Source organism: Gnatocerus cornutus, chromosome 9 (genome assembly GCF_029298725.1).
Source record: "Gnatocerus cornutus isolate USDA-ARS CGAHR chromosome 9, icGnaCorn1.1, whole genome shotgun sequence".
NCBI lineage: Eukaryota > Metazoa > Arthropoda > Insecta > Coleoptera > Tenebrionidae > Gnatocerus > Gnatocerus cornutus.
In genome coordinates this window covers 5,579,572-5,606,730 of record NC_142241.1, presented here as the reverse complement: position 1 = coordinate 5,606,730, position 27,159 = coordinate 5,579,572, and the positions used below count along the sequence as shown (strand labels likewise).

The window sequence follows — 27,159 nt, the reverse complement described above, 5'->3', positions numbered from 1 at the left end:
TTGAGGTGAATACATGAAAATGAGGATTATTACCCGCCTCTCGTATTACAAGTGTAAGCTTTACGGAAAACCTCAACCGGAAAACTGCAAAATAGGAAAATAAGCTTGTGACAGCACAACAAAACTGCTAATATATTCACTATTTTCTTTACAAAGTGATAAATATCTCACAGCTCCTGAAATAAAAAAGTAATATGTAGAACAGAAATGTGGCTCGTTATTTCCACATAAACTTTCGTTATGATCTGTTAAATCTCCCGTGTTTATCTCTGACATTTGCGCTTGCATTGATCAAAACATTTTTTCAAAATGCGGGCCGAGTTAATTACGTACATTTTTACCGCACCGAAGATCGGATTACTTGGAATCAAACTTACGTAAAACGGTTTTTATTGTGGCTTCAAGTTTCATTTCGGTACGGTTTTGAGTATTTATCTGATTGGTTATTTCCGTTTTTCAAACAAACTACGTGTACACATCTGTAACAGAATACAACAGCAAATATAGGAACGAGCACTTGTTTCTTTTCCTGCAGAACGAATTATTTTATACGCTTTCGCTATTTATTTGTTCTCATAATAAGAATGGCGGAGATAAAGATCGTTAAAATCGTTCAAGATGTAGCAACACATGAAGTTCCGGAAACAACAAACCCGAGTTTTCCCTCATGAAATAATTTATAATTTAGGAATATAAGACTGTTCTGTAAACAGGGTTATAACAATTTCATTTTATCTGTTTCCCTCCAGATAAAAAAAGTGTTTTTCCCCATATTCACCCTCCTGTTTTAACAGCTTTATGTCTGTTAAATCTGCACTTTTTTAGCAGGTGTTCGCAATCACATTAATTAATCTTAAATCCTTTTTGTTGCGATTTTCTCCACCTCCCTTTGTTTCATTTCACCGAGACATCCTTTATGTTTCATTACACCTCCGCAACACGTATTTTTAGCCTGTCATAAATTCTAATAATAAGTGAAGAAACAACCACTTGGGTATGAAAACAATACCTAAGAGGCTATTTTATAACCAGTAATTCTCTTAAAAGGATTTGAAGTACCAGAAAATGACAGATTGTTATCTGAAATCTCTTTACAGGTACGAATCGGAGAGACACAATGATAATAACTGCAGGTACAACAAAAACACAGTTTATGTGATTTTCTCCGCGATGGGCTCGTTTTTTATACCCATGGTGGTCATGCTGTACGTTTACGTTAGGATATCCTGTGTGGTGATGCGTAGACATGACAAACCGCCGTACATCGACGCCTATTCTAGGGTGAGTAAATGTTTTTCAACTTTCCCTCGTTAATTTGAATGCGTAAGGTCACATTTAGCGGGAAATTTGAAATGCTAATCATTTTAATTTCGTCAATTTTAATGCAGAAAAACACGTTCGTCATTTAAATTCTCCCTGAAACAGCTCGAAATTAGCAAACTTGGTTACAATTGAAATGAAAATTGGGTAAACAGCACATCTGTCGGCAAAACTACCGCAAAAAATCTCCCGCAGTATAATAAATCGCTCATTTCTAGCTGTCCCGAGCAAAAACTAATTAAAAAACTGTCACGATCTAATTTGTCGGATGTAGTAGCTCCGTTTTAAAGCCGGGAGAGGATTATGGGATAACACACTTTACGCAGAAGACAGCAACAAGTGCATTTCGACGAAAATATACTTTTATTGCTCCATACAGCGTACAGTTGGACTGTTAAACGACCAAATTATAAATGGGAACGTATTTATGAAGGCTGTTAAATACAGCTAAAACGCATGATATTGTTATCGTGCTCTGGATGCGAAATTTTATTGGACCAACTATCTCAGCCCCATTTTAATTGTACAATCCTTTACAGAAAAGTCAGAAGTTGGTTATCAGCGTGAAAGAAGAATCTGACATCGATCGCGGATCTTCAGAATGTGAAGAACAGAATTTGCGATGTTCCAGGTACTTTCGACAAATAAGTGCATGGTAAATGTTTATTAGATTATTTCTAGACTTAGAGTAGTTAGTAGTTGGTCTCTTGCGACATTCTGCCTTTCATTACATGCAATGTTTGAAAATTACACAAATCAGCGCTTAAGTGGAAATTCCTTGCGGTACGTCGCGTCTCAAAGGAGCTTCCTTTGTACAAATTTTACTGAAATCTATAAAAGAGCTTTTATTTTGTTGGAGTTGATGGTAATGACATTGCTTCATTTATGTTGAAATGCCACCAGTCAGAGCGTTACATTCTCGGACGAAATGGTGGAGGCGCCGGGATTAAAAAAAACTCGTAAATTTAGAAAATGATGAGTCATCTTAAATGTGCATGTCAAAGCATGTTAATTGATATCGTAATTAAAGTTGTGATGCTCTGGTAGAATTAAAATATGGTGATAATTTGATATTAATTAATTAGGTGTTGGGGTGGTGAATAAAATTTCTTGTAATTTCAGCGGTCAGTCTGCGGAGCCCCTCAACCAAGCCAACCACGAGCAGCGCAAATCAGTGGGCACTCGTTCCCTCAAATCGACTTACTCCTTTAACCACGAGCCGTTAACAGCTCAACGTTCCGCCAGTCTTTACCGCCCACCGCCATTCACCCCCCAAAGGTCTCGTCCAGAATCCCTCACTTTCGACGCCACGACAACCCTCAACTTTGAGCCAGCAACTCGAGTCTCTTCCTTCCGCCGAGAAACGAAAACCGCCCAGACACTCAGCATCGTCATGGGAGGATTCATAGCTTGTTGGCTTCCATTTTTCATCTGTTATTTACTGACTCCCTTCATCCCGAGTACCGAAGGAAATGCATTAATTATGTCGTACTTAACGTGGCTGGGGTGGTTCAATTCGGCTATTAATCCTTTCATTTACGCTTTTTATAGCCCCGATTTTAGGATAGCTTTTTGGAGACTCACAGTCAAACATTTTTCCAAGTCGAGAAGGGCGGATTTTGCCTTTCAGCACAAGTGAGGGCGAACTGTGCGCACCCCGTTGCAACAAACGTTCTATTCTAGTCACTGTATTTTATAGCTGTTATTTATAATACCTTTGTAATTTATTCGTTACCGTACTGTTTCCACGACTATGGGTTGCTTTCATAAGGTGAAGAGGGATCGTAAATTTCAACCGGACTTGCGATAAAAGTCCGAGCTAATTTATATAAATTGGCGGGGATACGTCGCCGGCATTAAAAATAAATACTAAAAGAATGACCATTTTTTTCATGAAACGACCTCTATATTTACAAATAACCAACCCAGTTTCAGTTTGGTCATTTCCAGTGGGATGCAGCTGACATCTGCTTTAATTGATTCCATCATAACAAAAATTGGAATTTTAACGAACTAGTACAATTTATTTTTGGATTGCTTTTAAACCGGTTTTTATATTTTCATTACGCAACGTCCACGAACGAGATAAATTAGCTGTAGATATAAAAAAAAATTGCATTCGAGGACCAACAAAAACACCTTGGATGGAACATTTGCAAATGACAGAAATCTACTAAATTGCTTGGAAAAAGTTTATGTACGGGGAAAGCCTACGCTTGATAAATTAATATACCAAATATACTTAAGTTAAACCAGTGATTTTGATTAGGTTAGAGAATTGGCTATAAAATTCGTACGAAGCCAACTGCAGCAACTACGTAATTAAGAATAAAATTTTAACTTTGTCTAGATCCTAGATTCTCGCGTAAAGAAACTGTTTCGTTTGTACAGTTACTCCACAAATTGTCTAGTGTATATTAAAATAAACCGATTGAAATTAATCAAAGTACCTTCATTTATCATTTAACGCCGATTTACTATACTATTGACGCGCCAAGTCATCATGATATTGTTCAGTTCAGCAATGAAAAATGGTTTTCGCGCTGTTTGGTGTTTTAAATCACGTTAAAATGAGGGTCAGACCCAAACCTAACTGTTTCAATGTGCCATCAAAATTTCGTCAGTTCCGCTGCCCAACTGTGCCACTATATCCCTCTTCACGTTATCGCGTTTAGTACAAATTCCTAAATATAAGATATTAATCCTATTTTTGTACATAGTCAGTAATAATTTTTTATATACCTATAGCGATCATTTCGTAGACTCATTCGCTTAATGTTTCATGTAAATAAATAAGAAAAAATCATGTTTTGTATCTATTTTTATAATTCATAGTAACAGTGGCTTAATAATAATCCTTCAGACGACAGCAATCATCCACTCCTGAAGTAATTAAGCACAAATGAATGTACGATTTTCTCTCTAGTGTAGATAAATGTTTGTAAAAATAAATTTTGGATCTTGTAAAAAACATTCCTCATTTGAACTTTCGTTTTCTTCTGTTTTTTTTCGGTTCATTGCCATTATTATCATCGCTGTTATCATCCCGATTCCATTCTTTCTTCAATTCATGTAACATGTTTGGTGTCAAAATCCCTTGCGCTAGGAGTCGTTCAGTTAATCTACCTCTGCCTATCAAAGACTTTGGTTCTGTAAAGAAAACAACGTATGTATAGCTATTTGTATGGATTAATAAATACCTCTCAAATACGACTGTTTTTGTCTATTCATTGCGAACTGCTCCTCATCAGTCACTCGAGCTCCTGAACTAACCCCAGTTTCGGAATTCCGCAATAATCGCGTCAGTTGCACAACTCCTTGTTGGATGATCACATCCAACTCTTTCTGCACATCGCGCACTAAATCCGGTTCGTTAAACAAATCCATAAACCGATAACTCAACCACAAGTACAAGTCCAAGACATCAAACACTGCTTCTAAATGAACTAAATCAATGATGGTTTTAGGGGGCTGCAATGGCCACCCGATGTTACGACAGAGCCAATCAAACGTGATTGCCTCATTCTTACTATATTGCCTTGTAAACTTGAGAAACATTGTGCAAACAAACGGCATCTTTTTACTGATCGGCGCGCAACAGAAAACGTACCGGGCGCGCAAAGGAAGAGGGACGTGTTGGATCATCTCAGCTAAAAACTTAAAGTCTTCAACGTTACACATGAAGTACAATGAGTCGTCGACTGTTGACAAATTCACGAAGATATCCATTAGATTACTGAGGGAAGAATTCGGTAGGTGGTAAGCGTAAAGTTCGATTTGTTCAGCTGTTGGGTGGAGACCAGCTTGGGTTATGGGCTCTGGTGGAGATTCTAGAAGCGTCCTCAAGGTTTTCAAGTCCTCGGGTTTGAAGGTGGTTACGGAACCGCGCTCCCATTGTGTGCCATATCTAAAGAAATAGATCGAACACTCGAAAAGAAAAAGCGATATTTACCTGCCGGCTCTTCCGGCTATTTGCAACGCTGCAGACACTGAAATCGTGTCCATTTCCTTCTCGCCTTTCTCATTCATAGTCGGTTTGATTAAGGAATAGAAAATGACCCGTCTAATGCTTCTATAAACAACAACGACAATAACTGACTGGTTATAATAACAGAATCTTACAAATTTAGTCCCATTCCGATCGCATCAGTCGCTACTAAAATTTTGCAACTATTATCAGGATCGTTGAACTTGGCAGCTTGGGCTAACTTCGTTCCTGGTGGCAACCCTCCATAGATCACCGCAACTTCTTTACCGGTGGCTTCAATACCACGAGAAACGGCGTAGATGTCGTTTTTACTAAAGCAAACGATGCAGTCTCCTGGCATCACGTTGTCTAAACTACCTTAAAAATTACAAATTGTGAATGGAGCGATGGTAATTTTTTTATGGTACCTAAAGCTGAGTCTTCAATCTGTAACTCAGTCAGTCTTTTGTAATGTCTCACTTCTATATTTTCGTTGGTGGTGAGGCACAATTGACTAACTAGATCAATAGCGCCAGCCTCACCACACACGTGGATTTCCTCGGCCATTAAACCGAGGAATGCTCGAGTCCAGGCCCAACCGCGTTGCTGGTCCTTCACCATCTGGATCTCGTCAATTACTGCAACTTCATCTGAAAGCAACAGTTAAAAATGATGAATTCCCCGGGTTAGACCTACAAGGTGTGTTCACCGACGTCATTTCCACCGTGCAAGCAACATGTGAAGACGCCTTCCCCGAAGGATCTGCGAACTTTCTTTCTTCACCGGTAACTAAGTCGCATGGAGTCCCCTACATTTAAATCTTACAACCCTCATCTTCAAAATCTCACAACTTACTCTATCATTAGCCTTGTGAAAAACCTCAGCAGCAAGCAACTTCAAAGGTCCACAGTACACCCCCGACTTGGCTGTAAGAAAACTTTCCAAAGCATGGAACGTCTTTCCCGAATTCGTGGGACCTGCGTGAAAAACTATTTTTCTATTAATAGCCCTCGCTTCTGGGTACCAATTCGCGGGACTCCTCAAATCTGAGATCTTCTTCAAGTCGTCCATACACTCCAAATGTGGAAACATCTGTTTGGCGTGCCGTAAAAAATATGGAAAAATATCAGTCACATTTCCAGCCCCTTGTAAAATATCACTGATAACCACATGAAGATCAACCGGTAGGTTTTGTGCCTCCAGGCAATACCTCCTGAAGCTAACATACGCTTGGTGCTGTAAATAATCTAGAAAATCACATTAAAACGTGAAGTCAACACACATGCACTTACTGTCAAGTCCATTTTCTGAGAGTAACTGCTTGATTTCCTTCTTCTGGTAGAACTTATTGAGAAGTTTGAGCAAATCTGCTTTATTTAAAGATCCTGTGAGTTCAGCCCCCACGTTGATATCATCAGAAGTCCCTTTGACGGCCACAGGCACGAATAACTGTGAAATAAAATTGTCATTCTTTTTGAAACGTTGCTGATGTAGGCGAAAGCCGGGCTGCAATGGCAAAGTTGGGGGGTTCAAAGACAGGTTGTGAACAGCAGAGCAGAGTCTCCGAATTCGGCGCCCGGTGTGCAACATGTTGCGCAAAAGTGAGGTTAACTTTTGGAGGTTATGTAATGACAGAACGAAAATTAACAACGGAAATACAACAATAATACCAAAACTTCGAGTCAGAACTACCATAGACTGTCATAGTTTTTCATTTTTAAGTTGTTTACAAAAAACGGAGAAATTATCACAATTAGTGTTACATAACCTAAGAAATGTTGCCAATGTATTTTGGGTTGCGTTCTCAGATCAGTCAGGCGGTTTAACATCACTGATGGTGAGAAATTTGGCCTAAAAACTACTTTAATCACTTTATAATTCTTTCAAATTAATATTAAAACTTAATTATTGAATACGTTAACATTTAACGACGTAAATTTTGGAGTAACTGAATCAAATATTTTTCGCGGGCACAACTTTGTCTTGTTTGGTTGTAAGAGGGCACCACCGCCCCAAATTTAAAAATAAATCTATTCCGAAGTATTGATTTCTTCTACGGTTTGTCAATGCGAAGATCTTGACCAAAATGTTGCTTTTCTCGATACTTCTCGCACTTTTAAGTGTCGTTTTTGCCAAAGAAGAAAATGTGTTAATGTCTGAAGTTTTTGAAATAATGTTGAACCCTCCCATGTTCAACTGGACTTACGAAGGGAAACCTGATCAGTTTGTTTATCAGCCGTCTCTTCTAAATGCCCCAGATCTCCCCACATGGATAAATTACATGTTTAGCAAAGAACACCATTGTGGTTACTTGTTTGGAGTTCCTCCAAATCATAATAACGCGAAGGTGCAATTGGAGGTCATTGCTTTGAATAGAAAAACTTATGAGACTAGACATGAGCATATCAATATTCACGTTTCTGAGAAACTGAACCCGGCCAAGTATCAGGTGCACTTGAAAATTGATAATCTGAATGTGGATAACATGTTTGAGGTGGAAAGAATGGAGAGTTTGAAGGATATTTTTAGGAAAGCGTTGTGGAAGGACAGTCAGAACGATTTGTATGTAACTTTTCTTTCCTCGGCTGTGAAATTGGGGGCTAGGAAACCTCTTAATCCCACTGAAGGAGAAGGGTATTAAATTCCTGACTTTTACTAAGTTTCTAACGATGCTTTTTAGAGTTGTGCTGAGACTAGGCAGTCAAGCGCCGTTCTCCTCTGAATTGACCGAATTACAAGAAGAAGTGAGACCTTTGTGGAAAACCTACCCTTGCCCTAGAGACTTCAAGAGGACCAAAGTGGAAAGACTTTTCAGAAATTCCGGATTTCACATGGACTGGTGCTCATTTAGACTTGTAATTACCACCGTTCACCAGGCAACTTTTCTCGACTGTTTTATTTCAGATCGACGATCACAATTCCCTGCATCACTCAGGAACCAACGAAAAACTCCTAAACTCCATCGAAAACGACTACGAAGACAAATGGGAGACAGTCATGAAAAGTGAAGTTCCGCAAAGGAGTTACCTGCATGAGTTTCTCTTCACAATTTTAGTGCCAATGTTTGTGATGATCTTCCTAGCGCTCATTCTTTCTGTAATTCTCTGCTTCCACCACGAGGGAATGTGAGTATCCCCTTTTTTTCCAACACATTTAGACAGTGAAACAATTACAGAAAAGATCCAGCGAGCGAAGTGTTTTTCTATAATTTATATCACATTTGTATCGATAACTGCAGGTAACTGAGTTTGAAGAGCGTTTTCTTGTGTTGAAGTTTTTAAGAATGATTTACAAATAACTCGTTTTGTTTAATTAGTACTAATTGATCCCGGCGCATCCACCATTTTCACCAATTGGAAAAAAAAATTCTGTCTTTTGTACTTGTAATGACTGTCTTTTCTCTTCGCAGCTCAAAACGCTTGGAAGACGCTGCTCCGACGGAGATCAGCCAATACGCCACAATCCACCGAGCGACCCAGTCTCTGCGAAGCTTGTCCAACAACCGCGAGATGTCTCTTTCCCCAGACCCCATTCTTTTATCACGAAGTCACACTGATAGTCCATCGTCGACTATAAATCGTGGAGTTCATTGTCGCCCCAATCCACCACCGTACGTCCGCCCCAAATACAAACCCGATTTGTGACAAGAGAAAGAGAAAACTTGGTATTGTTAAAAGATTGTGTGAGCTCGCTGCTACACAGATTCGTATATTCCCAGCTAACTACTAGAGTGTAGTCGCCGTTTAGCGCTAGAGAAACGTAAATGTGATCAACAGGTCTTTATTGAGGAAATCTAACGATAAAGTATAAATAAATATTGCTGTACTAAATACTGTCACAGTTAAAAAAATATAAGTATCATCAAGGAAACGTGTCTTTATCCTCCTCTACTAGGATCACAATAACAATCGGCAAGATTTTCTTCGAAGTCTAAAGCGTTTTGTCTGGACAAGTGTCCGGAACTGTGGGAATTCTTGCTACTGGGTAAGCTAATGTTACTACATGAACTTATCATTCCCGAGATCGAAGTACACTCCGACATCGTTCTTGTTAGTGGAGCTAACCTCGCGGCGCTATTCCCACCAGTAGTACTACCAAAATTACTTAAATAAATACTCTCGGGGAAAGACAGAACGGGGCTAATATCCGTCGTATCAGTGAGATTCTGCTCACTCCTCGTCTGTCGGGGTTTTATTTCCGGTGACAGACTCTTCTGCGAGACTGGTGACATTGGAAAACTATTCGAAGTTGAGGATTTCAACTCGGAACTTTGCCCAGACTTCGACGGCGTCGAAACCTCCGAAACTAACGGGGTACTTTCATTATCACTGGCATTTTCATTTAGCTCCGGACTCGAATGTAAAAGTTTCTCTTTCAGTCTTTGTAATTTCTCGAAATTCTTATCGCTTTTCTTCTTCTGACTGTCAATCGACCGCGATCGGATTCTCATCGATGGCTTCGACGGTTTCGTGTCTGTTTTGAGCAACTGAAGAGTGCTAGGTCTTTGAGAAGTGTTAAATTCTTGCAACAGAGGCGTTTTAGTGTCGGTTTGGTGGTACACGACACTGTACGAATCCCCAGAATCGGTTTTTATGACAACATGTCGACCTTTTTTGCTTGAATCTTCGGGATGGTTCGATGATTTTAGATTCGAGAGTTTGATTCCGTTTGAGGAGCGGCGCTCTGTAACTATCAGTACAAGTTAGTGGGGGAATTAAAATGTTGTGGACTAGGCTACCTCACACTCTATGAAACCGACTAGTGTTTGTGGTTAGAGGGGCTAGAAGAGGAAAGTTAGCTTACCAGGTGAAGGTAGTTGTGAGCTACATCTCGAACTGTGCTCGCTAAGACTTTCAGAATTTCCGCCGACTGAAATACTGACAGGTTGCCAATGCATATGGCCAATAGGTGAGGATTGTAATAAAACAAACTCGGTCTCACCTACGCCACTCGAGCTGTTTGTACGAGATCGGTAGCCTCTCAGGTAATCTAAACAGAAGAAGCGACTAAGCACAAGAGAAAAACATCACAGAAGCTAGTGCCACCACCACACGCGCACCAAGCAATATACACAGCTATTGAATTCACACTTATATACACAGACACATAAAAACACATGCAGAATAATAAAATACTTTATTGTTCGAATCATAATCATAATCTACAAAAGAAAATAAATAGTGCTAGAGGTAGGTACAAAATAGTGATTCCATAACAGCGTCAGCATGCTCGTGAATTCAATAACTGTATATAAAAAAGAGTTTAGAAACTGCAGACTAGAAGGTAGAAAAGATAGTTGTGCTATGGCACTAAAGTAATACTGTTAATTTTATTGCTGGCAGAGTTATTCTCGTTTAAAACCACATCCGCTTATCTTAACTTCACTGTTAGTTTTATTTTTGACCGCTGCACTGCTATCGTAACCGTGTTTCAGTACGCTTTCGTCAATGCTGACTCTCTTAATTCTTTCTGTGCTTCGTTTACGTGCAACATGAGATTCACCTTGATTCGAGTCGGGACTCGGAGGAATAACAGATGTTTGAGGTACATCTGGTTCTATAGTTATCTTTGTTTCTTTTTCCTCCGTTTCTTCAAGAACGTCTTCGCAAGCTTCTTCGTTCAGAGTTTGTAAAGCCCCACATATCATCTGTTCTTCGAGGGTGACCTAAACAAAGAATTCGTTAACAGGAAGGTAACGAATCCTGGTAGACGACAGCAGGGACACTCACCTGGTACTACACATCATACGCAAGCGGTTACAAAAAGGATCAGACAACAAGCGGTACAACAATTCACTCAAGGAGTGTTCGTAAAGTTCGTAATTTATCCGGACTACGAGCTACGAATTCCTTGGCACTTACTTGTTTCTCGATGACGCTCTGTTTGCGTTGGTTAACTTCCTTTGGGTCTTTCTCTGGAGGGACACTCTTCGTAGTACTGGTTTTCCGCTCGGGTTTCGGCACGCGGACACTTGAAGACTCATCACGTTTGAAAACGTTACAAACTTCGTGCTCCCGCAACGAAATCAGCAAGACTTTGAACATTTCCCAGTCACCAAACGACATCTTCAACAACTGAAAAAAAGACACTCAAATCCGACTCAAACTCGTTTGAATTTTACCTTTTTCAGCTCATCCACGTCGCAATGAAGCAGCACTTTTCCCGTGATGTTATGCTCCTGGATCACCTTACTGTACTCTGGCAGCGCCGAATGATTGATTTCTTCAATTTTGTGCAACAACTTGCAGACTCCTTCAACGTTGAGCGACGACAAGCGTTTTTCAAACACCTCAGGCTACGGTAAAAATAAGCAAAAACTCCCAAGTTTTAATAATAATATTACTGCAAGCGAAGTAACAGGTGCGAGTGGTACAATCTGATTTGCGACTTGCACTGGTGGTTCGTTCCATCCATGCCATCCGACCATTGGTGGACCTTGTTGAAACATGTTCGATTTCGTCGGAGGGCGGTTTCTTCGTGTTAAAGCAGGCCGTGGTGACGTCCACTCAGGGTTATTGGGATTCTGCCAGGACATTGGTGGTACCATCGAGATGCCGCGAGGTGTGGTCATGAGAAGACCATCATCATCCATCGACTGAGTCTCTTCTACAAGTTTATTGTTACTTTTCCACAATCACACCCACAGAACGTACCTTTAATAACTTTCTTCAGATACGGATCTAAATTGATGGTAAACGGTAAAAATATCTTCAAGTCACTAACCAACAAGCTTGACCGGTGAAAAGTCAAGAAAATATCGAACTTCTTCTCATCTCTGTCGAGCTCCAAAAGCGGCTCGGTATCTTTAACCGTGGGGATTTGAGGGCGAATCCTAGAAACTGTGGTAACAACGAGTCTTTCCAACAACTTAACTCGACTTACTTATCAAATATTAACTTAAGCGAAGTATTGTCTTCAAGCGAGTCTTCGAACAATTCGTAATGATAAATGATCCATGAAGTACGGAAGGGCCACTGTTCAGTGATGTTGATCCAAGAAGCTAATCGGTACCAGTTAAAATCAATCTGGAAGGCCTTCAACAATCTCCCGGTAATATAAACGACGTTCATGAGCCTCCTCATCGATCTTGGATTAACATCGCTGAAGTAATCATCAGTCAGCAACATCTTCGTCAGATCTTGAGCACCACCAATTTTATTCAAGTTGGAACCGATCGAACTGGCCACAGACTCAGACATTTTGAGTTTTCGCGAATTCTTTCGCGTTGGAGGTTTCAACTTCTCTTGACTCGACATCAACGCGCTCTCGCTTGAAAGTCTGCGGCTTGACGACTGAAACTCGATGTTAAAATCTTGTTGGAAAAGAACTGGACTTACCGATCGTGCCAAGAAGTTACTCAAACTCTCTTCATTCTCCGTCCAACCTGAATTTGCTTTTCTGTGCGCTTGTGCAGTTTGTTGGGCCAATTTAACTTTGCGTAAACCTGAATTTTGTAAGTAGAATGGTAAGTGCACCATGTTACTTAAGTAATTGTGGCCTCCTATGTTGCTTTCACTGAACAGACGTCTCGTGTTCATTTCAACGGCCTAGAATTAAGTGGCGGTTAAAAGTAAAACTAACGATGAAGGAGCTACAAAGTGACAACAACTAAACAACACTGACAAGAATAAAAAGAAACAGAAACCGAACCCCGTTTTAGCAAACTGACCTGCTCCCAAGCCACCTGTGTGAATACAAAGGCGTTAAAAATTCAAAGTGCAGAGCTCTGGTTACTTGGTCAAAAAAATTACCTTTGCGATGACGTGGGGATCTATTGCTAATATCACAATAAACGGACTATTGGCATCTGAGAATAACATGTGAACGGTGTCTAAAATGAGAAGAACTTTGTCTTGTTCGCAGCTGTCTAGGCCATCAACGATAATTACTAAGCGAGTTTGCTGGGAACTTAAACTATCCAAGCACTTTACCATGTCTTTCATTAAATTGACCTAGAATTGAAAGTGTTACTTGTAGTAAGACAATAATTTTAGGTACCTCTTGTCTGAGGGCTTGTAGAAACCCTTCCGACTTCAAAGTGTCTAGTTTTGCTATAGTTCGTTGGAGATGGCGTCGTTGAGAAAACAACACCGATTTCACTAGCTTACTCCAAGTGTACAGATTTGCAATTGTTGCTACACCAAGCAGAAGCGCATCCGTGATAAGGACGATTTGAAGGGTAAAACGAAACATGTCGTAAGAGCTGAAAAAGATTGTATCTCTTAGGTACAAAATGATACAAATCAATGTGAAGTGTTTTTGGAAAAAAACTTCCAAGTTTTATCAGATGGCAATCTTACTTATTATCTTCAGGAGTATTGACGTGAACCAGGTAAACAGTCAAGGCACAAGTTCCAATTAACACACAAAGAAAAATAATTTCAAAGATAACTACGTAAGGGAGACAACAAAGCTTTCTTAGTTTCCAAGTCGAAGATGACTTCACTGCAATGGTACGATTAGACTTTTTAGTTTTCTTCATCAAGAACCTACCTGGTTTCGGTTTGAAAGCTCGAAACAGTCGAGTTGCTAAAGCTCCATAATCACTTTCGATAGCATCATACAACGACCCTATCATCTGCACGACGGAGTTTTCTCCACCTGCAGTGCTACTAACTCTAGTCTGATCAGTAAAATAAAATCTGAAAAAACAGTGTCAATAATAAATAAGATTATATTTTCGATTACCTAATAGGATGAGCAGAGACACCGTCGTAAATCGGCGCCCCCGGTGGATGACAAAACAAAACTTGTAAAACTAACTTAATATTATTCAACTTCCTCGTCAACTTCACGTTGAAGTTGTAGGGCCAATCCCAGTCGTATCTCTTGTTAGCGAACCAAACCAAAGCGAGAAAAATGTAAGAAATGAGCAAAAAGGTAACACCTAGTGAAACTCCAGCGATCCAATTTTGCGTCGATAGCCCCACTACGGTCGCCACTACTAAAGACACGTGTAACAGAAGAATAAACATCAGACTCGTGAACTGGAAGACGGGATCGACCCACTCTCGCGCGAAATTCTTCATTTCTTCTCGGAGTTTGCTAAGAAGGAACGATTTACCACTGCCCCATTTTGCGTACAAGCCCACTGTAATAGGCATGGACAACGAAGGCTCGCTTAAGACATCCGCGAGAGCGCTGCTGTACAAATCGTAGCCCAGCATGTTCTCGTTGTCTTCGTTGGTGTTGAGACGGCCTGCAAAAGAATGTTAATGAGAATGATGGCGAGTGGATAGGACTCACGAGCTCCAAAAATCTGCCCCAGGATGGTCTTCTGATGGTTGATATCGATATTGTAAGGAGTTTCTCCCGCTCGGTTGGGTCTGTACAATAACTGGCTGTGCTTGGGGTTACGTAATAAAATCTCGACGATGCCTTTAGAGCGAGCTCGCATCGCGATGTGTAAGGCGGTGTCGCCTTTCTTATCGGCAGCAGAGACTTTGGCTTTCTTGTCCAAGAGGAGTTGAACCACTTCGGCGTTGCGAGATCTGACGGCTTTTAGAAGAGGAGTGTCTCCGTCTTTAGTTGCGATTTCAAGGTCCGGGTTCGCCCCCAAAAGGAGTTTAACAATCGCGATGTTACCTTTTTCGACGGCCATGTAAATGGCGGTTTTTTGGTCTTTTCCGGCGATGTCAACATCGGCGTACTTTTTTAAGAGCGACTCGACGCAGGAACGGTGGCCGCCTTTCACGGCGTGGATTAAGTTGGTATCACCGAATCGGTCCTGTACGTTGATGTAGGCCCCCGCCGCCATAAGGGCCGTAACAGTTTCATTATTGCCTTCTTTACAAGCGATGGTGAGCGCGCTGCACCCATCTTTATCCAGCGCATTAACATTAGGTTTATAATCCAACAAAAGATTCACAACCTCCACATGATTACCCTGTGTTGCCATCAGCAGCGCTGTCCACGAGTACATCCCAGCTGTATCCACGTTAGCACCAGCTTTAAGTAACATCGCCACAATCTCCGTGTAGCCTTTCCTACACGCCCAAACCAAAGCTGTGGTACCATATTTATCACCAACGTTAACTTTAGCACCATGTCTTATCAAAGCTTCTGTTATCTCCGTGTATCCACGTCCCGCAGCCCAAATAAGCGACGAAATGTGGTAATTCCCATGGACGTTAACTTCAGCGCCTTTATCCAGCAAGAGTTGCACCACGTCGGTACGACCCTTGTAAGTAGCCCACATCAACGCCGTCCAATTGCCCATATCTCTTTGTTCGATGTTGGCGTTATGTTCGAGGAGTTGTAGGACGATATCCGCGTGCCCTTCTTTCGCCGCGCATAAAAGCGCCGTCCAGGAATCGCAGTCTTCGGCGTTAGCGTCGGCACCATGTGCCAACAACTCGCGGACCATGGGCGAGCGGCCTTTTGTGGCCGCCAATATAAGAGCAGTGGTGCCATTTTCATCGCGGTCATCAACTTGAACTTGTTTACTCTCCAAGAGGGTCTTTAACCCTGATAAATTATCCTCATTGATGAATCCTGATAACGTGCGGAAGCACAAGGACACCATCGACTCACTACGATGTAGCGTCTGTGAAAAAAACAATAATTACCATCAACAACACCACAATTATCACAAACCATTCTGTTAGTGTTAATCAAAAACAAAACGCACCGTTAGCGGTATTAACTTCTTGCTGAACACGACGAAAACACGCCGTTGGCTACTTCATTGTATTGTTTTAATTTTAGCTAGAATAAACATAATAAAACAACGCTATTTTAGAGGCCATTCCGCGTTAGTTTTTTTAGATTCATGCAATTCGAACACAACTAACGTTATGCGAGTGACGCCTGATCGCCAATCCGAAGTTGAATTTTCTACCGTGTTCACCTTCCGGTGTTGTGAGCGAGAACGTCGGAAGATGCAAATTACTCAAAGAACCTCTCCAGTTCGTTTCCGGGATGTGAAGATGAAGAAAAGATGAACGACGCCGACCGGAGTCCACGCTTGGGGGAGGACCAGCAACGCTGTGGCGTTGCTGCTTGGGGGCGGTAGGCTCTTTCATCGCGGGAAATATTCTACCCGGAAACAGGTATGTACTTACTTAAAGTTGTGTTAATAAAAGTAAAATTAATTGCCGCAAAATTGGAAATTTTGTAAGAACAAGGTATAATCTCGACAGCCTAATTTAACAAAAACTGATAATTACATAAGCGTTATAACTGCCCAAATTCAAGCCGGAAACTTGTTTTAATTGACCGTAAGTGCAGCAATTGGAACTTACGTAAACACTAACCACCCACATTTCTTAAAAATAAATTGCAAGACTCTTAACATAACACCCAAATCAGTTTCGATAGGCACTACTGTAATTATAAGGAGAAAATAACTTTTAGATTCTGGGTACACGAAAAAGTGATTAAACACTCCAGTGAAATTATTGCAATGCCTGACTGTTGTTTTACAATTAACCAGCTTCACATTTGAACTTTAAATCTATTGTTAAATTTCTTAAAATACCTCTAAGGCTACGCGAAATGGTCCAAAAACTCTATTGTCTAATTGTCCGAATGACGGCGATTTAAAGGCAATTAACAGCAGTTTAGTAGTGAAAAATTGGTTTGACAGCGTGCCAAATTCCCCCGATTAATAATAGGGCAATAAAGAGCGGGGATTCGGAGTGTTTTTAACACGTAAATAACTATTTTCATAAAATTTTAAATGTTGTAATCGATAAAAGATTGTACAAAATACCAGTTCAATTTTATATGTCATCCAATTTCGTAATGTTTGTTTATGCCGTAATTCACGTATTCGTTTTTATTTGGCTGCACTACTATTTTTTATTATTAATTACAACAATTAGAAATTTTTTAAGCAATAGAAACAAAGACCCTTGATGAAACTATTGAAGTATTACGATAAGAAGAACAAAAACCACCAAAGTTCAATAGCGTGTAGCCACTTATTAGTAACGCAAAAACTCATTTAATCATGACGTCAGTATTTGACCCCTAAAAAAGGTAAAAACCCTCAGATTTTGGTCTTTTACCAAACAACCAGCGCTATTTGAACACTCCTTAAAACAATATTATTATTCCTGTCCCATTAAAACCACAGCAAACAAATAATAATTATGAATGAAATTGATAATAAAATTAGACAACAAAAGCGAGGGTAAATAGCAGCATTAAAACACCAAATAAATATTTCGTTTGTAAACTCAACTGTACTAACAACGCGGTAAAACATTTCCAGAAGCTTTTAACACTAAAACTTACATAAACATAATGGTGTAACCCTCGTCTTCTCATGGTAAATCGCATCAACTTTACCGACACAAAATCAAAACCATTGTGAAAATGCGATAAACCGCTCTCGAATTATTTGCAAATCTATCTAAATTAGTACGTTCGATTCGATAAAATCGCCCTCAAGTGGATGGGGAGATTATAAAAATATCTTACCAATACTACGAGTCAACAAGTCGGATTTTGATAGGCAGAAAAATAGTGTTAACGCAATTAAGTTAGACATTAAATTTATTGCCCTTTTATAAAAGTCCAAATTTTGCGATTCAGATGATTATACCATAATTAGACGTTTAATACCATTTTTGTACTTTTGCTGCAAATTTCATGTAATTTGGAAGTAGTACCGTTTTATATAAAAATGGATTTATATCCAGACGCTAAAAAATCGTAATTGAAAAAATATTGTATAAAACATTTAGTTTATACATGGTGTTAGGTTACAGTAAGGCCATAAAGCAATGGTTCATCAAGGAAGGTAAACTATCTTCGAATCTACAATTATATTTATTTTTTTATTTTTCAATTTCGAATTCAATTTTGAATTTTACGAAAATCCAAGTAGTCTTCCGACCAAATGAATAATTTGTCACTAAAATCAGTGGCATCAATAACAGAAAAAAAGTACTGCAATTTTGTTTGAAAAACAAAGAGAAAACAAATTTTTAATAAATGTTCAAAATGATAACAATTTTGAAAAATACAAACATGTAACCGGCGTAATAGTTTGACTTTAAACAAAAAAAATTCTAGGATGACTGATTCAGAATTCGGTGGTTCTTTAAAAACACAAATAAAGCCTTCCAACTCATAAACGGTTAAAAAAACACAAAAAAAAAATCGAAACATTACTATTCTCGGCTGCGTCCATCATCCCTTTCGCCATGACAAACGTAAAAGAATCAATCAAATGCAACCAGCATTACATTTTTTTGCATTAAAATTTTTCTGATTTCAGATCAGATTCTTAATCAAAAACAAAACAAAAATCGCAATAATTGATCGATACCTCAAAAAATAAAATTATGACACATTTACCTGACGCACGCTACTATATTTAAAAATGTTAAAATAAGATAAAATATGAGAGATCCAAAAATACAACTTAAGAACATGAATAAATTATCTGAGGAATAACATGCCTCTCGCTATCAGTCATTCACCGTTTAACCAAAATATTTCTAATCGGAAACTACCAAAATTGAGAATGTAAATACCTGTGGATGGTGGTGCACTGGAAACAGTTTCCCCCCTTTGAACATCTCAAAAAAACAAACCGCTTCTTCACATTGGTAGCAACGAAATAAAAGAGTGTTTAACTCGCATCTATAATTGCTACTTAACAATAAATTAATACGATTCTACTGTGTACCCAGCGGCACACACTAATTTAGAAAGAACAACAAGTTAACAATCGCAGCTGGTCTAATAAATTCGTGGGTCTACAAACAGTACGAAATTGCACGCTTAGATAACTCTATTTGCGAATTGTTTAAATATTGAAAGGAAGACGAATCTCCGGGTTAAAATTAGCGATCCGCGAATTTCCTTGAAATTAAACTCAATACCTGTTGTTCCTGCTGCACTTTCGATCTAAGAAACTCATAGTAAGGAAACACGGAACCGTATCGTCTTGGGGGTGAAACCAACAAGGGTAACTTTTCAACACTCTTCATATCACCCCCTTCGGTTTTTTACGTCTCATTCTGACCGCGTATTAAACACTGGATTACGGTTTCGTGTCACTTATTTATCGTGACATGTCGTGTCTTATCAATCGTACTCGTTCAGAATCGAAGATGGTTCAAGGTTCTGACGCAGATGTTTACCTCAACAGCTCTTTGGGTACCATCCGAGGTCCATCTTTCCTTTAAGTCTCTGAAGACATTGGGAATTTGGCTATAACTGACGCTATGGGCTCGCGAGACAACTTTTCGATGGGACATTTTGAGGCCCAACTATCACTTTGATGCACAACGTGCGACTGGAATTAACACTATTTTGCAAAGTAATTATCGGTTTACCACGTGTGGTATTGGATAAACAGTTGGGATGTCTCCATTTTTTAACTTTACGATCGTGAAATGTGGTCTCTACACTGATAGATAAGACTAATGCCTTGTTGTAACGGAGATGATAAGGATTTGCTCGATTTACTGTGTTTAAATAGAAGATAAAGGTTTAATTAGTTCAATGCAACGTTAATAAATAAAATTGAACAAGTAAATACAGACAGATTGGCGAGGTGTCGAGCTCTTGCAATTTGTTCCAAGTTATTGCCGATAGAAGAGCAAAAACAAGTGGACTTATTGATTTTTCTTATCAACATTATCAATTAGGTACTATGAGGTAACAGGTGATTTACACCTAGCACGTCATGTTAAAAGTGACTGTTCCAAGTGACGGAAATGTTGGTGAGCTTCACAAGTTTATTAAAATATTCAAGCATGTTACATTACATGCATGATACATTTTAGGCTAAAATTTAACTCAATTTTATGACTCACAGTTTAGAAATTTATTGCGATATTTTATACTGACACATTTTCTATTTTTATAACGGTGATGACAGAAACGTGCATTATTAACGAAAGTTAACAAAAGGTTTCATTTTAAATTTTTATTACTCAATGAGTCATTAGATACTAAATAAAGCAAAAATGTGAACAGTAATAATATCGGAGGGAACTGTGTTTGTATTCAAAGTAGGCAACTCTTTATACTAACTGCTATTTTTAGTCTTGGTCTCAATACTGACGACTTTTTGTCACTTTCAGTTTTTGAGTCGGATTGGGTGCGTTTCATCAAAATTCTGTAATTCAAGTAATTTTAATTCCGTGGAAGTTACATTGAACCAACTTTTTTTTATAATTGGAGCCAAAATAAACCAGAATTTTGGCGGTTTTACAATCTTTAAATATTGAGAGGAACAGCCGTCTATGGTGCTGCTTGATTGCACTCAGATTTTTTTTGTCTGGCGCATCCACCATTTTTTACAAAAATCAGCAACGTTATTGTGCTGCTGCACTTAAAATAAACAATATAAATATCACATTTTAGTTTCGTTCTTCGCGTTTGTTTCACTTCAATTCATGATAATTCAGCCTGTGGATCCACAGGAAGTTGTTATCTCCGTTACAATGGAATTCCAAACATCGAAGAATCTACTCGATTCTAAACATTTAAATTGGTAATGTAAATATCAACATGTAACAAATGCACTTTTCAAGTATCATGCTGAATCACCACGAAAGAATAATATGCGGCTTCATAATTTTATTGAAGTTTGTGTTTTATATAACCGACCGTAAACACAAGAGGAGATATAATCATATAATAATAAAGCAAGATTACGCTATTCATAAATTGCGAACCCAGTTTTAATACGGATTTAATTCTCAATTCCTGTAATAATTTCCACGTCAATTGAAAGTTACAGAGGCGGGAATATCAGTTACATAATTATGTTCACATGTGTTCGATATTATCTACCATTAAGCTATTATTGCAGCAAACAACAATAACCGCTTGGGTCATTATAAAAAATCCATTATTCAGTATAAAACAACAATACATCAATTGTGCGGGTATTTTCAAGGAAATAATCCATTAAGCGCACGGTTTCAACTTTGGAACGACAATAATAATGGAAAAAAATTCTATTAAACCGTCACTTTTAGGGTATTATTGTATAACTGGTTGTCTACATCTCTCTACGTTCGTTCATTGTTACATTTACAAATAAACAATAAAGCACAAAATTTACGATATTTACACTTTTTGTACTATTTCCAACCAGAATGACATCCTCGAGTAATCTTTTCATTTTTCGCTCCATTTATCTATGTCATTCTTTAATTCCACGACTTTATTTCACTACACTAACCACATCCACTGTTTTATCACAAATGAGCGAAAATATCCCGAAACAGTGACTAATCTTCACATGCAAAACAAACCCAACAATAGCAACATTCTTAAAAGCAATCAAATTTGAATAATTGCACCTTTTTGCTTGAAATGAACGCTAAATAAAAAGTAAACAGTGTCAAGATAATAACAGTTCTCTGAATACCGAATGTAACTGGAACTCCGAGGGGAAAATCTGCAAAAAATTTGAGGTTATGTTGACTCACCTATTTGAGACGCCTTAATTGACTTCTTGGTGACAAGTTTCGCTCTGAGGGTGATTTTTGGTGTGAACTTTTACATGATCAACTTTAAACTATTCAAAAAATGTAGTAAACATGTCAAAATGACACCACCATTCATGACAATTGGAGAACAGCTGAGTCGGACGTCAATGGGATATACAGGGTGATTTATGACGTTTGTTACAGGGTTGAGGCGTTGAGGGAGGGAAGTTTGAACGGCCGAGCTGTGAAAAAAATCAGTTTTTTAAGGTGGATGTACGCAGCCAGAGTATTGAAAAATTTTGATAGCAAATAAAAAAAAATAGAAAAAAAAATAGAGCTATTAGGATAAAAAAATATCTTGAGGCTGAAAACGGATTCGTGACCTACCAGTTAGATTTAAATAAAAAGATTAAATTACCAATACAAAGCTAATTGAGCTGAAGGTCATTAAAGAAAGGATCTAAAGTTCTAAAATAAGACATTTTTCAGTGACCCTTTACTTTTTACTTTTACCGAATAAGCTATTTTGGCACACAACCCTTTGACGAGAAGACTGAATTTCTACTACCCGCTCGTTGCCTTTTTCCGTATTACACCTAAAAAAATTTCTTTGTGAATTCAATCAGTCGATGATTTTTTTGCAATTATTTATATTTTTTGTGAGTAGTCAAATTTCCCTTGCGTAACCTATGGACTTCCGACTTCATGGTCACTTTTCCGCCCCTGCCTCTTCCTTATCTCTTCAGTCGGGATGTCAAAAGGTCCGAAAACATGCAATTAACCTAATGTACCGGTTCTTAACAGTTGGCGCCGGCGCTAGCCGAGTGCTATCGTATTTCTCGTTACAAACAAGCAAATTGTACGTCAGCGACACAAGTCTAGACGTTTATACCACCCTCAAAGACCGGAATTCCTTTCCGGTGCGTCCTTCCAGCGATTTATCTTTTATCTGAGGTTGTTACGAAATGTGATAAAAGTAATAATTAGACACTTAAACAAGTGATATAAAAAGAGGGAGGCGAAATTGATATTTAGTTTAAACTATCAATTAGAACTATTTATTTTTTATTATCTTATTTGATCCTGTCGATTTTTCTTTAAATAGTTCAAGTCTATCGGATTCCTTTAAATTTTTATCGTCAGGTTTCTTGAAGTTTCAATAAATCTATTCTTCAAAACTCAAAAGTTTTATAAGTTTTAGCTTCTTTAGAGCAAAAGGGATGAATTTTAGAAATTTTTATTTCATTTAAATATCCACCCGTGCATCGTAACAAAATGGAGAATGTGATTGAAACCCGATTAAAACCAAAAATGAATTGGCTAGCATTCTTTTTATAACAGAAGTTTTTATAACAAAAAAACGTATCGAAGCAAATCAACTCGAATTGGATAAATTTCAAGGCTAATTAAATCATTCCCAAAAATAACCATTTCAGTGGATAACAGAAAACTTTTCATTCATTTTGATTGGATTAATACTATGCAGCTTTTATGAAATCTCCCCCCCGGTTACGATTTTTACCACCACTAAACATTGTCATTAATTTTAAAGATAAAATTTTGATAAAATTTGCGTCCGCTCGTAGTTGACTAATAAGCTCTAAAATCTAACGCAAAAATTTAACTTTATCGCAAATTTAATTTTTTTCTCAAAATAAATGTGCTAAAAATATCTCAGTGGGCATTTTAGGTTTAATGCAAATTGTGTTTAAAATTTGAGGAAAAAATGTTATTATGTCAAATTATTAGTTTCCAAATTTATAAACTAAACTACGTTACACCAAACTATCAACCTCTTGTGCCACAAATGTCATCTATCCTTTATTAGCTCACTTTAGATTTTAAAAAATCTTACTTAGAGAAATTGTCGCTTTTTCGCTGTTAATTAACGATTTCTAGTGTCGGTTTACAGCACCTAAATTAAATCTTTAATTCCGATTAAATATTTAACATCATGTTAAAGCGGCATCTGATCGTTTTTCCGCTAATCAAATGTCAAATTGGTTGCGAGATTAACTTAATTTCAATTAAATTATTGTGAAAACCGGGCCATATAGTGTCCAAAAATTAAAACACGCAAACGATAATTAAAATTGACATACGAATGAATTAAATCACTCGTAGTTTGCAAATGTCTCGTCATTGAGAGAACAGCGAATTTTTCTCAATTTTTCAACACAATTTAACATGAGATTTTAAATAAATACTGAAATATTAATTTGTAATGTTATGTTGAAAAGAATTTGAATGAGCGACTTTCACAAAAACTCAAGAATCGCTAAATATTACAATTCTTAGGCGTTGCGACGCCAAACTAACAGTGATAAAATACAAATTTATGCTTCAACTCAGATCTTGATCAACTAACTAAACGCGTATGGAAATTTGCATTTTTTTTTGTTTAAAATTAAAGGCGATTTTGGGGACGTCCAGTGTTTGCGGACTGTACACGGTTCTTTAATAAATTATTAAAAGCATAGCGTTCAAGTGAAAAAGTTTATTAATTTTTCAAACATTTCCTTACAGTGTATATTTTTTATATTAACAAAATGTTTATGATTTAGCACAATAAAATTTAAATTATCAACATAAAAATCGCATCCGATTTATCATTATCATAATGCAACTTAAAAACTACCTAACTATTTACACTAGATATCACAGACAGAACTTAATATCTATATTTGATAGGTCACATCGTAAAAAATCCTATTGCCAACTCGAAAATCCACAATCAGATATAAAATTCTCAGAATTAAAATCCGTCCCAACGGTAAATGTTCGACCTGCGAAGTACAAATTCACGTTGTTAATTAACTATTCATTATCGTGTTAATCGAAAAATCTGTCATTTTCTTCGCTTTTTTCACTTCCATCGGTTGGCACGACGGGTATTGGTAAAACAATGGATAAGAACTGCTCCACCACTGATTATAGTAGGGATACGTGGGATAATAATATCCACCATAAACCGGAACAGCTACCGGACTATGCTGCGACTTTGGCGGATCCACCGGCGGCGGTGGTGATGGCGTCGGACTTTTCTTTCCGTTGCTGCCATCCTGTTCAATCTGTTTCCTCTTCAAACTTGATTTTCCATTTTCGCGGAAACCTTTAGCGAACGGGTTGTGATCAATTTTCAATTTCGTTATCTTCTCATTCTGTAAACAAAATTATTAGAATAATTATATTTTCCCACAATTTTTAAACAAACCTGATAAGCGGTAACAGCAATGAATTGTGTTTCAGGAAAAGCGAAGACTTTAGTGGGCGCCCACCCAAAACTCTGAGGATTGGACGTCTTCACTAAAATGATCTTCGGTTGGTATTTATGCATGGACGAAAGAACCATTTGTCCAGGAGGCGGCGATGTGGTATTCGTTAGTTTAACTCTGGAGAAAGAAACTTCCTGGTTCATCCAGTGGGAACCTTTAGAAGGAGATTCCGGATGCATGTAGACTCGGTGAGGACTTTGCGCTTCTTCGTGGCCAGCCATGGTCCAACCTCCAGAACAAGAATACTTGAAACGGCAGCGTTGAGCCAAGTCGATTTCCATGAAGAGGCAGTAATCAGCATTCGGGTCCAAGTCTGAGATTTTAATGTTGATGGAGGGAAACATACGCCTGGAAGAGTAAAAATTCAACAGGTGATCCTACTATTATTGTTTCGATGGCTCAGTTTGTAAACACTTTACCTCTTTTGTGCGACTATATAAAATAGGCTAAGACTACAGTTTAACACCCGACTTGACGCCGAAAGAAGCCGCCTCACGTCGTGAAAAGAAGAGACACTGACCACCCTGCCATAATCCCCAATCAAAAGCGCCGCCAATACACACAAGTCTTTGTCGCAAAATCCCGCTGTTTTAATAAAACTTTCTTAAACGCCCCCGGAAACTCCCAAATCACCATAATCAAAAATCAATTCCCTATTTCCTGAAACGTGCGTCTGACCAATTTCCCTGGATTATAATTAAGAAAACAAAAAGGCGGTAGCATCTGTTCAGGTGGGTGTTTACATCCTCTTAAGAGAACAGCGGCGCCGTAACCATCAGACAAACAAGACTGTCATCACAATGCAATTTAAGAAAACGCGAGAGCTACCACATGTTGAGTGCGAAATATCAAGCTAATGTAAACAGGGTTGATGCGGGGCTAAACAAAATAATAACTTCCCGTTACTGTCCTGACCTAAAATAATAAAACCGAGTAAACACGGTTCGAGATGTCGTAAATATTTAAATTGGGGCTGTTTACAGGGTACCTGGGCAAAAGTCGAGATTATTTTATGGCGGGGTACAATTAAGCACTTCACTTTAAAAGGGATCTGTGGTTTTCAAATTTAGGTAATTTATGGCGGGGCGCCTTTAGCAACAACGATTTAAAGAAAATTTTTAAAAATTGCACTGACCTTCCACTTTTCGTGATGATCATTTCCGTCCCACACTGATGGAACTGATCCCACAATTTCCCATTCGCGAGTTGAATCCGGGAATTCTCAATCGAATTGTAATCTGGAAGAAAATTTGATTACTCCACGTTTAACTTTATCTTCAAGTTTTATTACCATCACACATAAAAGCGCGAGTCAGAGGCACGACCACTTCTGTCGTCATTTTTCCGAAATTTTTCAAACAAAAAAAATCTACGTCACTCGTAAGTACCACGATTCGAAACTGAGCAAAATTACGACACTCACCCCTTAAATAGCTTGAAGAAGTTGGAGACTTTGTGATAAGTTTGGCGAAGAGGGGAGACACCACCCAATTGGTGGTAAGTGGTACCTAGCAAAGTCCAAATTTTCAGCAAAGTAATTACAAGAATTTAACGATGATTTAACGTGTTTGTACCTGGATGGCTAATGCTTTTGTTACGACGGATTAGATTCGTAATAATGTGTCGCTTGATGAATTTTATTGGGAAATTCGGCGAAGACAATTCATGAAATCGAAAGTACTACTTACCTCGGAGAAGGGCTAATTGAGTGGATTTTACGCGGCCAATGTAGTAGTACCAATTTTTACTTTATTTTTGTTGTTTATTTTCGACTTCAATTAAACCGGACTAGGGTTTACCTGTTATAGTACCTTATCAGTTGCGTTAAAATTGTTTACAACAAGGCACTTTTCTTTTATGACCCTTTCATTTCGAAGATTTCCCTTTAGATGCATTCCGATCCACATAACTTTCTGAGCCAGCAGAGTAAATAACACCCAATAATAGAAAATCACGCCAACATATCAACTGATAAATATTAAAGCAGTTGCCATAAGATGGTGTCTATGACAAATCGCTGATATTTTCCAGGCTGAAGCTTTCTCATAATGATAATTTGATGGTGCTAATAAGAGATAATACAGTTTATTTTAGACGATATTTTCACTTTAATGACTCCGAAATGTCGTGAACATCGCCAAACTGTCGTTGGAGGGATGTTTACCATCTACTTACTATTTACAATAACATC

The 27,159-nt window shown here is 38.3% G+C and overlaps 4 protein-coding genes and 1 pseudogene across 15 annotated transcripts in view; 2 read left to right on the top strand and 3 right to left on the bottom strand.

The window, feature by feature from the left end:
• LOC148168128 (putative G protein-coupled receptor No18) overlaps positions 1 to 4,530 on the top strand; it is a 40,471-nt pseudogene extending 35,941 nt beyond the window's left edge. Inside the window, exons 5-7 of the transcript XR_015770761.1 lie at positions 1,098 to 1,281; positions 1,860 to 1,975; positions 2,443 to 4,530. The product of XR_015770761.1 is annotated as a putative G protein-coupled receptor No18 (transcript). The remainder of the gene's footprint in view (positions 1 to 1,097; positions 1,282 to 1,859; positions 1,976 to 2,442) is intronic.
• Suv3 (Suv3 RNA helicase) lies at positions 4,124 to 7,109 on the bottom strand. Its single transcript, XM_088045951.1, has 8 exons — positions 6,580 to 7,109; positions 6,143 to 6,534; positions 5,984 to 6,095; positions 5,716 to 5,937; positions 5,443 to 5,665; positions 5,273 to 5,392; positions 4,521 to 5,227; positions 4,124 to 4,470 (listed from the first exon to the last, which is right to left on the bottom strand). The coding sequence occupies exons 1-8, from the start codon at positions 6,980 to 6,982 to the stop codon at positions 4,298 to 4,300; spliced, it is 2,352 nt and encodes a 783-aa protein (XP_087902077.1). The 5' UTR covers positions 6,983 to 7,109; the 3' UTR covers positions 4,124 to 4,297.
• A 185-nt stretch (positions 7,110 to 7,294) lies between these two features.
• Scgalpha (sarcoglycan alpha) lies at positions 7,295 to 9,157 on the top strand. 2 transcript variants are annotated; one of them, XM_088045952.1, is made up of 5 exons: positions 7,295 to 7,921; positions 7,968 to 8,142; positions 8,192 to 8,412; positions 8,463 to 8,525; positions 8,697 to 9,157. In XM_088045952.1, exons 1-5 carry the CDS (start codon positions 7,374 to 7,376, stop codon positions 8,929 to 8,931), a joined length of 1,242 nt encoding a protein of 413 aa, XP_087902078.1. In that variant the 5' UTR covers positions 7,295 to 7,373; the 3' UTR covers positions 8,932 to 9,157. The 2 variants fall into 2 exon arrangements, with proteins under 2 accessions (XP_087902078.1, XP_087902079.1); XM_088045953.1 differs by lacking the exon at positions 8,463 to 8,525 and having other exon boundaries at positions 7,296 to 7,921.
• Positions 9,054 to 21,849, bottom strand: Arms (Ankyrin repeat-rich membrane spanning). 10 transcript variants are annotated; one of them, XM_088045942.1, is made up of 18 exons: positions 16,531 to 16,688; positions 16,081 to 16,324; positions 14,534 to 15,833; positions 13,976 to 14,486; positions 13,781 to 13,929; positions 13,588 to 13,732; positions 13,286 to 13,490; positions 13,039 to 13,239; positions 12,957 to 12,971; positions 12,625 to 12,834; positions 12,170 to 12,579; positions 11,941 to 12,119; positions 11,631 to 11,893; positions 11,409 to 11,582; positions 11,149 to 11,361; positions 10,790 to 10,952; positions 10,091 to 10,276; positions 9,054 to 9,976 (listed from the first exon to the last, which is right to left on the bottom strand). In XM_088045942.1, exons 1-18 carry the CDS (start codon positions 16,581 to 16,583, stop codon positions 9,165 to 9,167), a joined length of 5,433 nt encoding a protein of 1,810 aa, XP_087902068.1. In that variant the 5' UTR covers positions 16,584 to 16,688; the 3' UTR covers positions 9,054 to 9,164. The 10 variants fall into 10 exon arrangements, with proteins under 10 accessions (XP_087902068.1, XP_087902076.1, XP_087902074.1 ...); XM_088045950.1 differs by lacking the exons at positions 16,081 to 16,324; positions 16,531 to 16,688 and adding an exon at positions 21,694 to 21,849; XM_088045948.1 differs by lacking the exons at positions 16,081 to 16,324; positions 16,531 to 16,688 and adding an exon at positions 19,126 to 19,292.
• Positions 21,850 to 24,506: 2,657 nt separating this feature from the next.
• Positions 24,507 to 26,838, bottom strand: LOC148168124 (T-box transcription factor TBX3-like). Its single transcript, XM_088046178.1, has 8 exons — positions 26,831 to 26,838; positions 26,768 to 26,779; positions 26,657 to 26,715; positions 26,543 to 26,556; positions 26,260 to 26,476; positions 26,104 to 26,206; positions 24,908 to 25,316; positions 24,507 to 24,854 (listed from the first exon to the last, which is right to left on the bottom strand). Exons 1-8 carry the CDS (start codon positions 26,836 to 26,838, stop codon positions 24,507 to 24,509), a joined length of 1,170 nt encoding a protein of 389 aa, XP_087902304.1.
• Between the last annotated feature and the right edge of the window lie 321 nt (positions 26,839 to 27,159).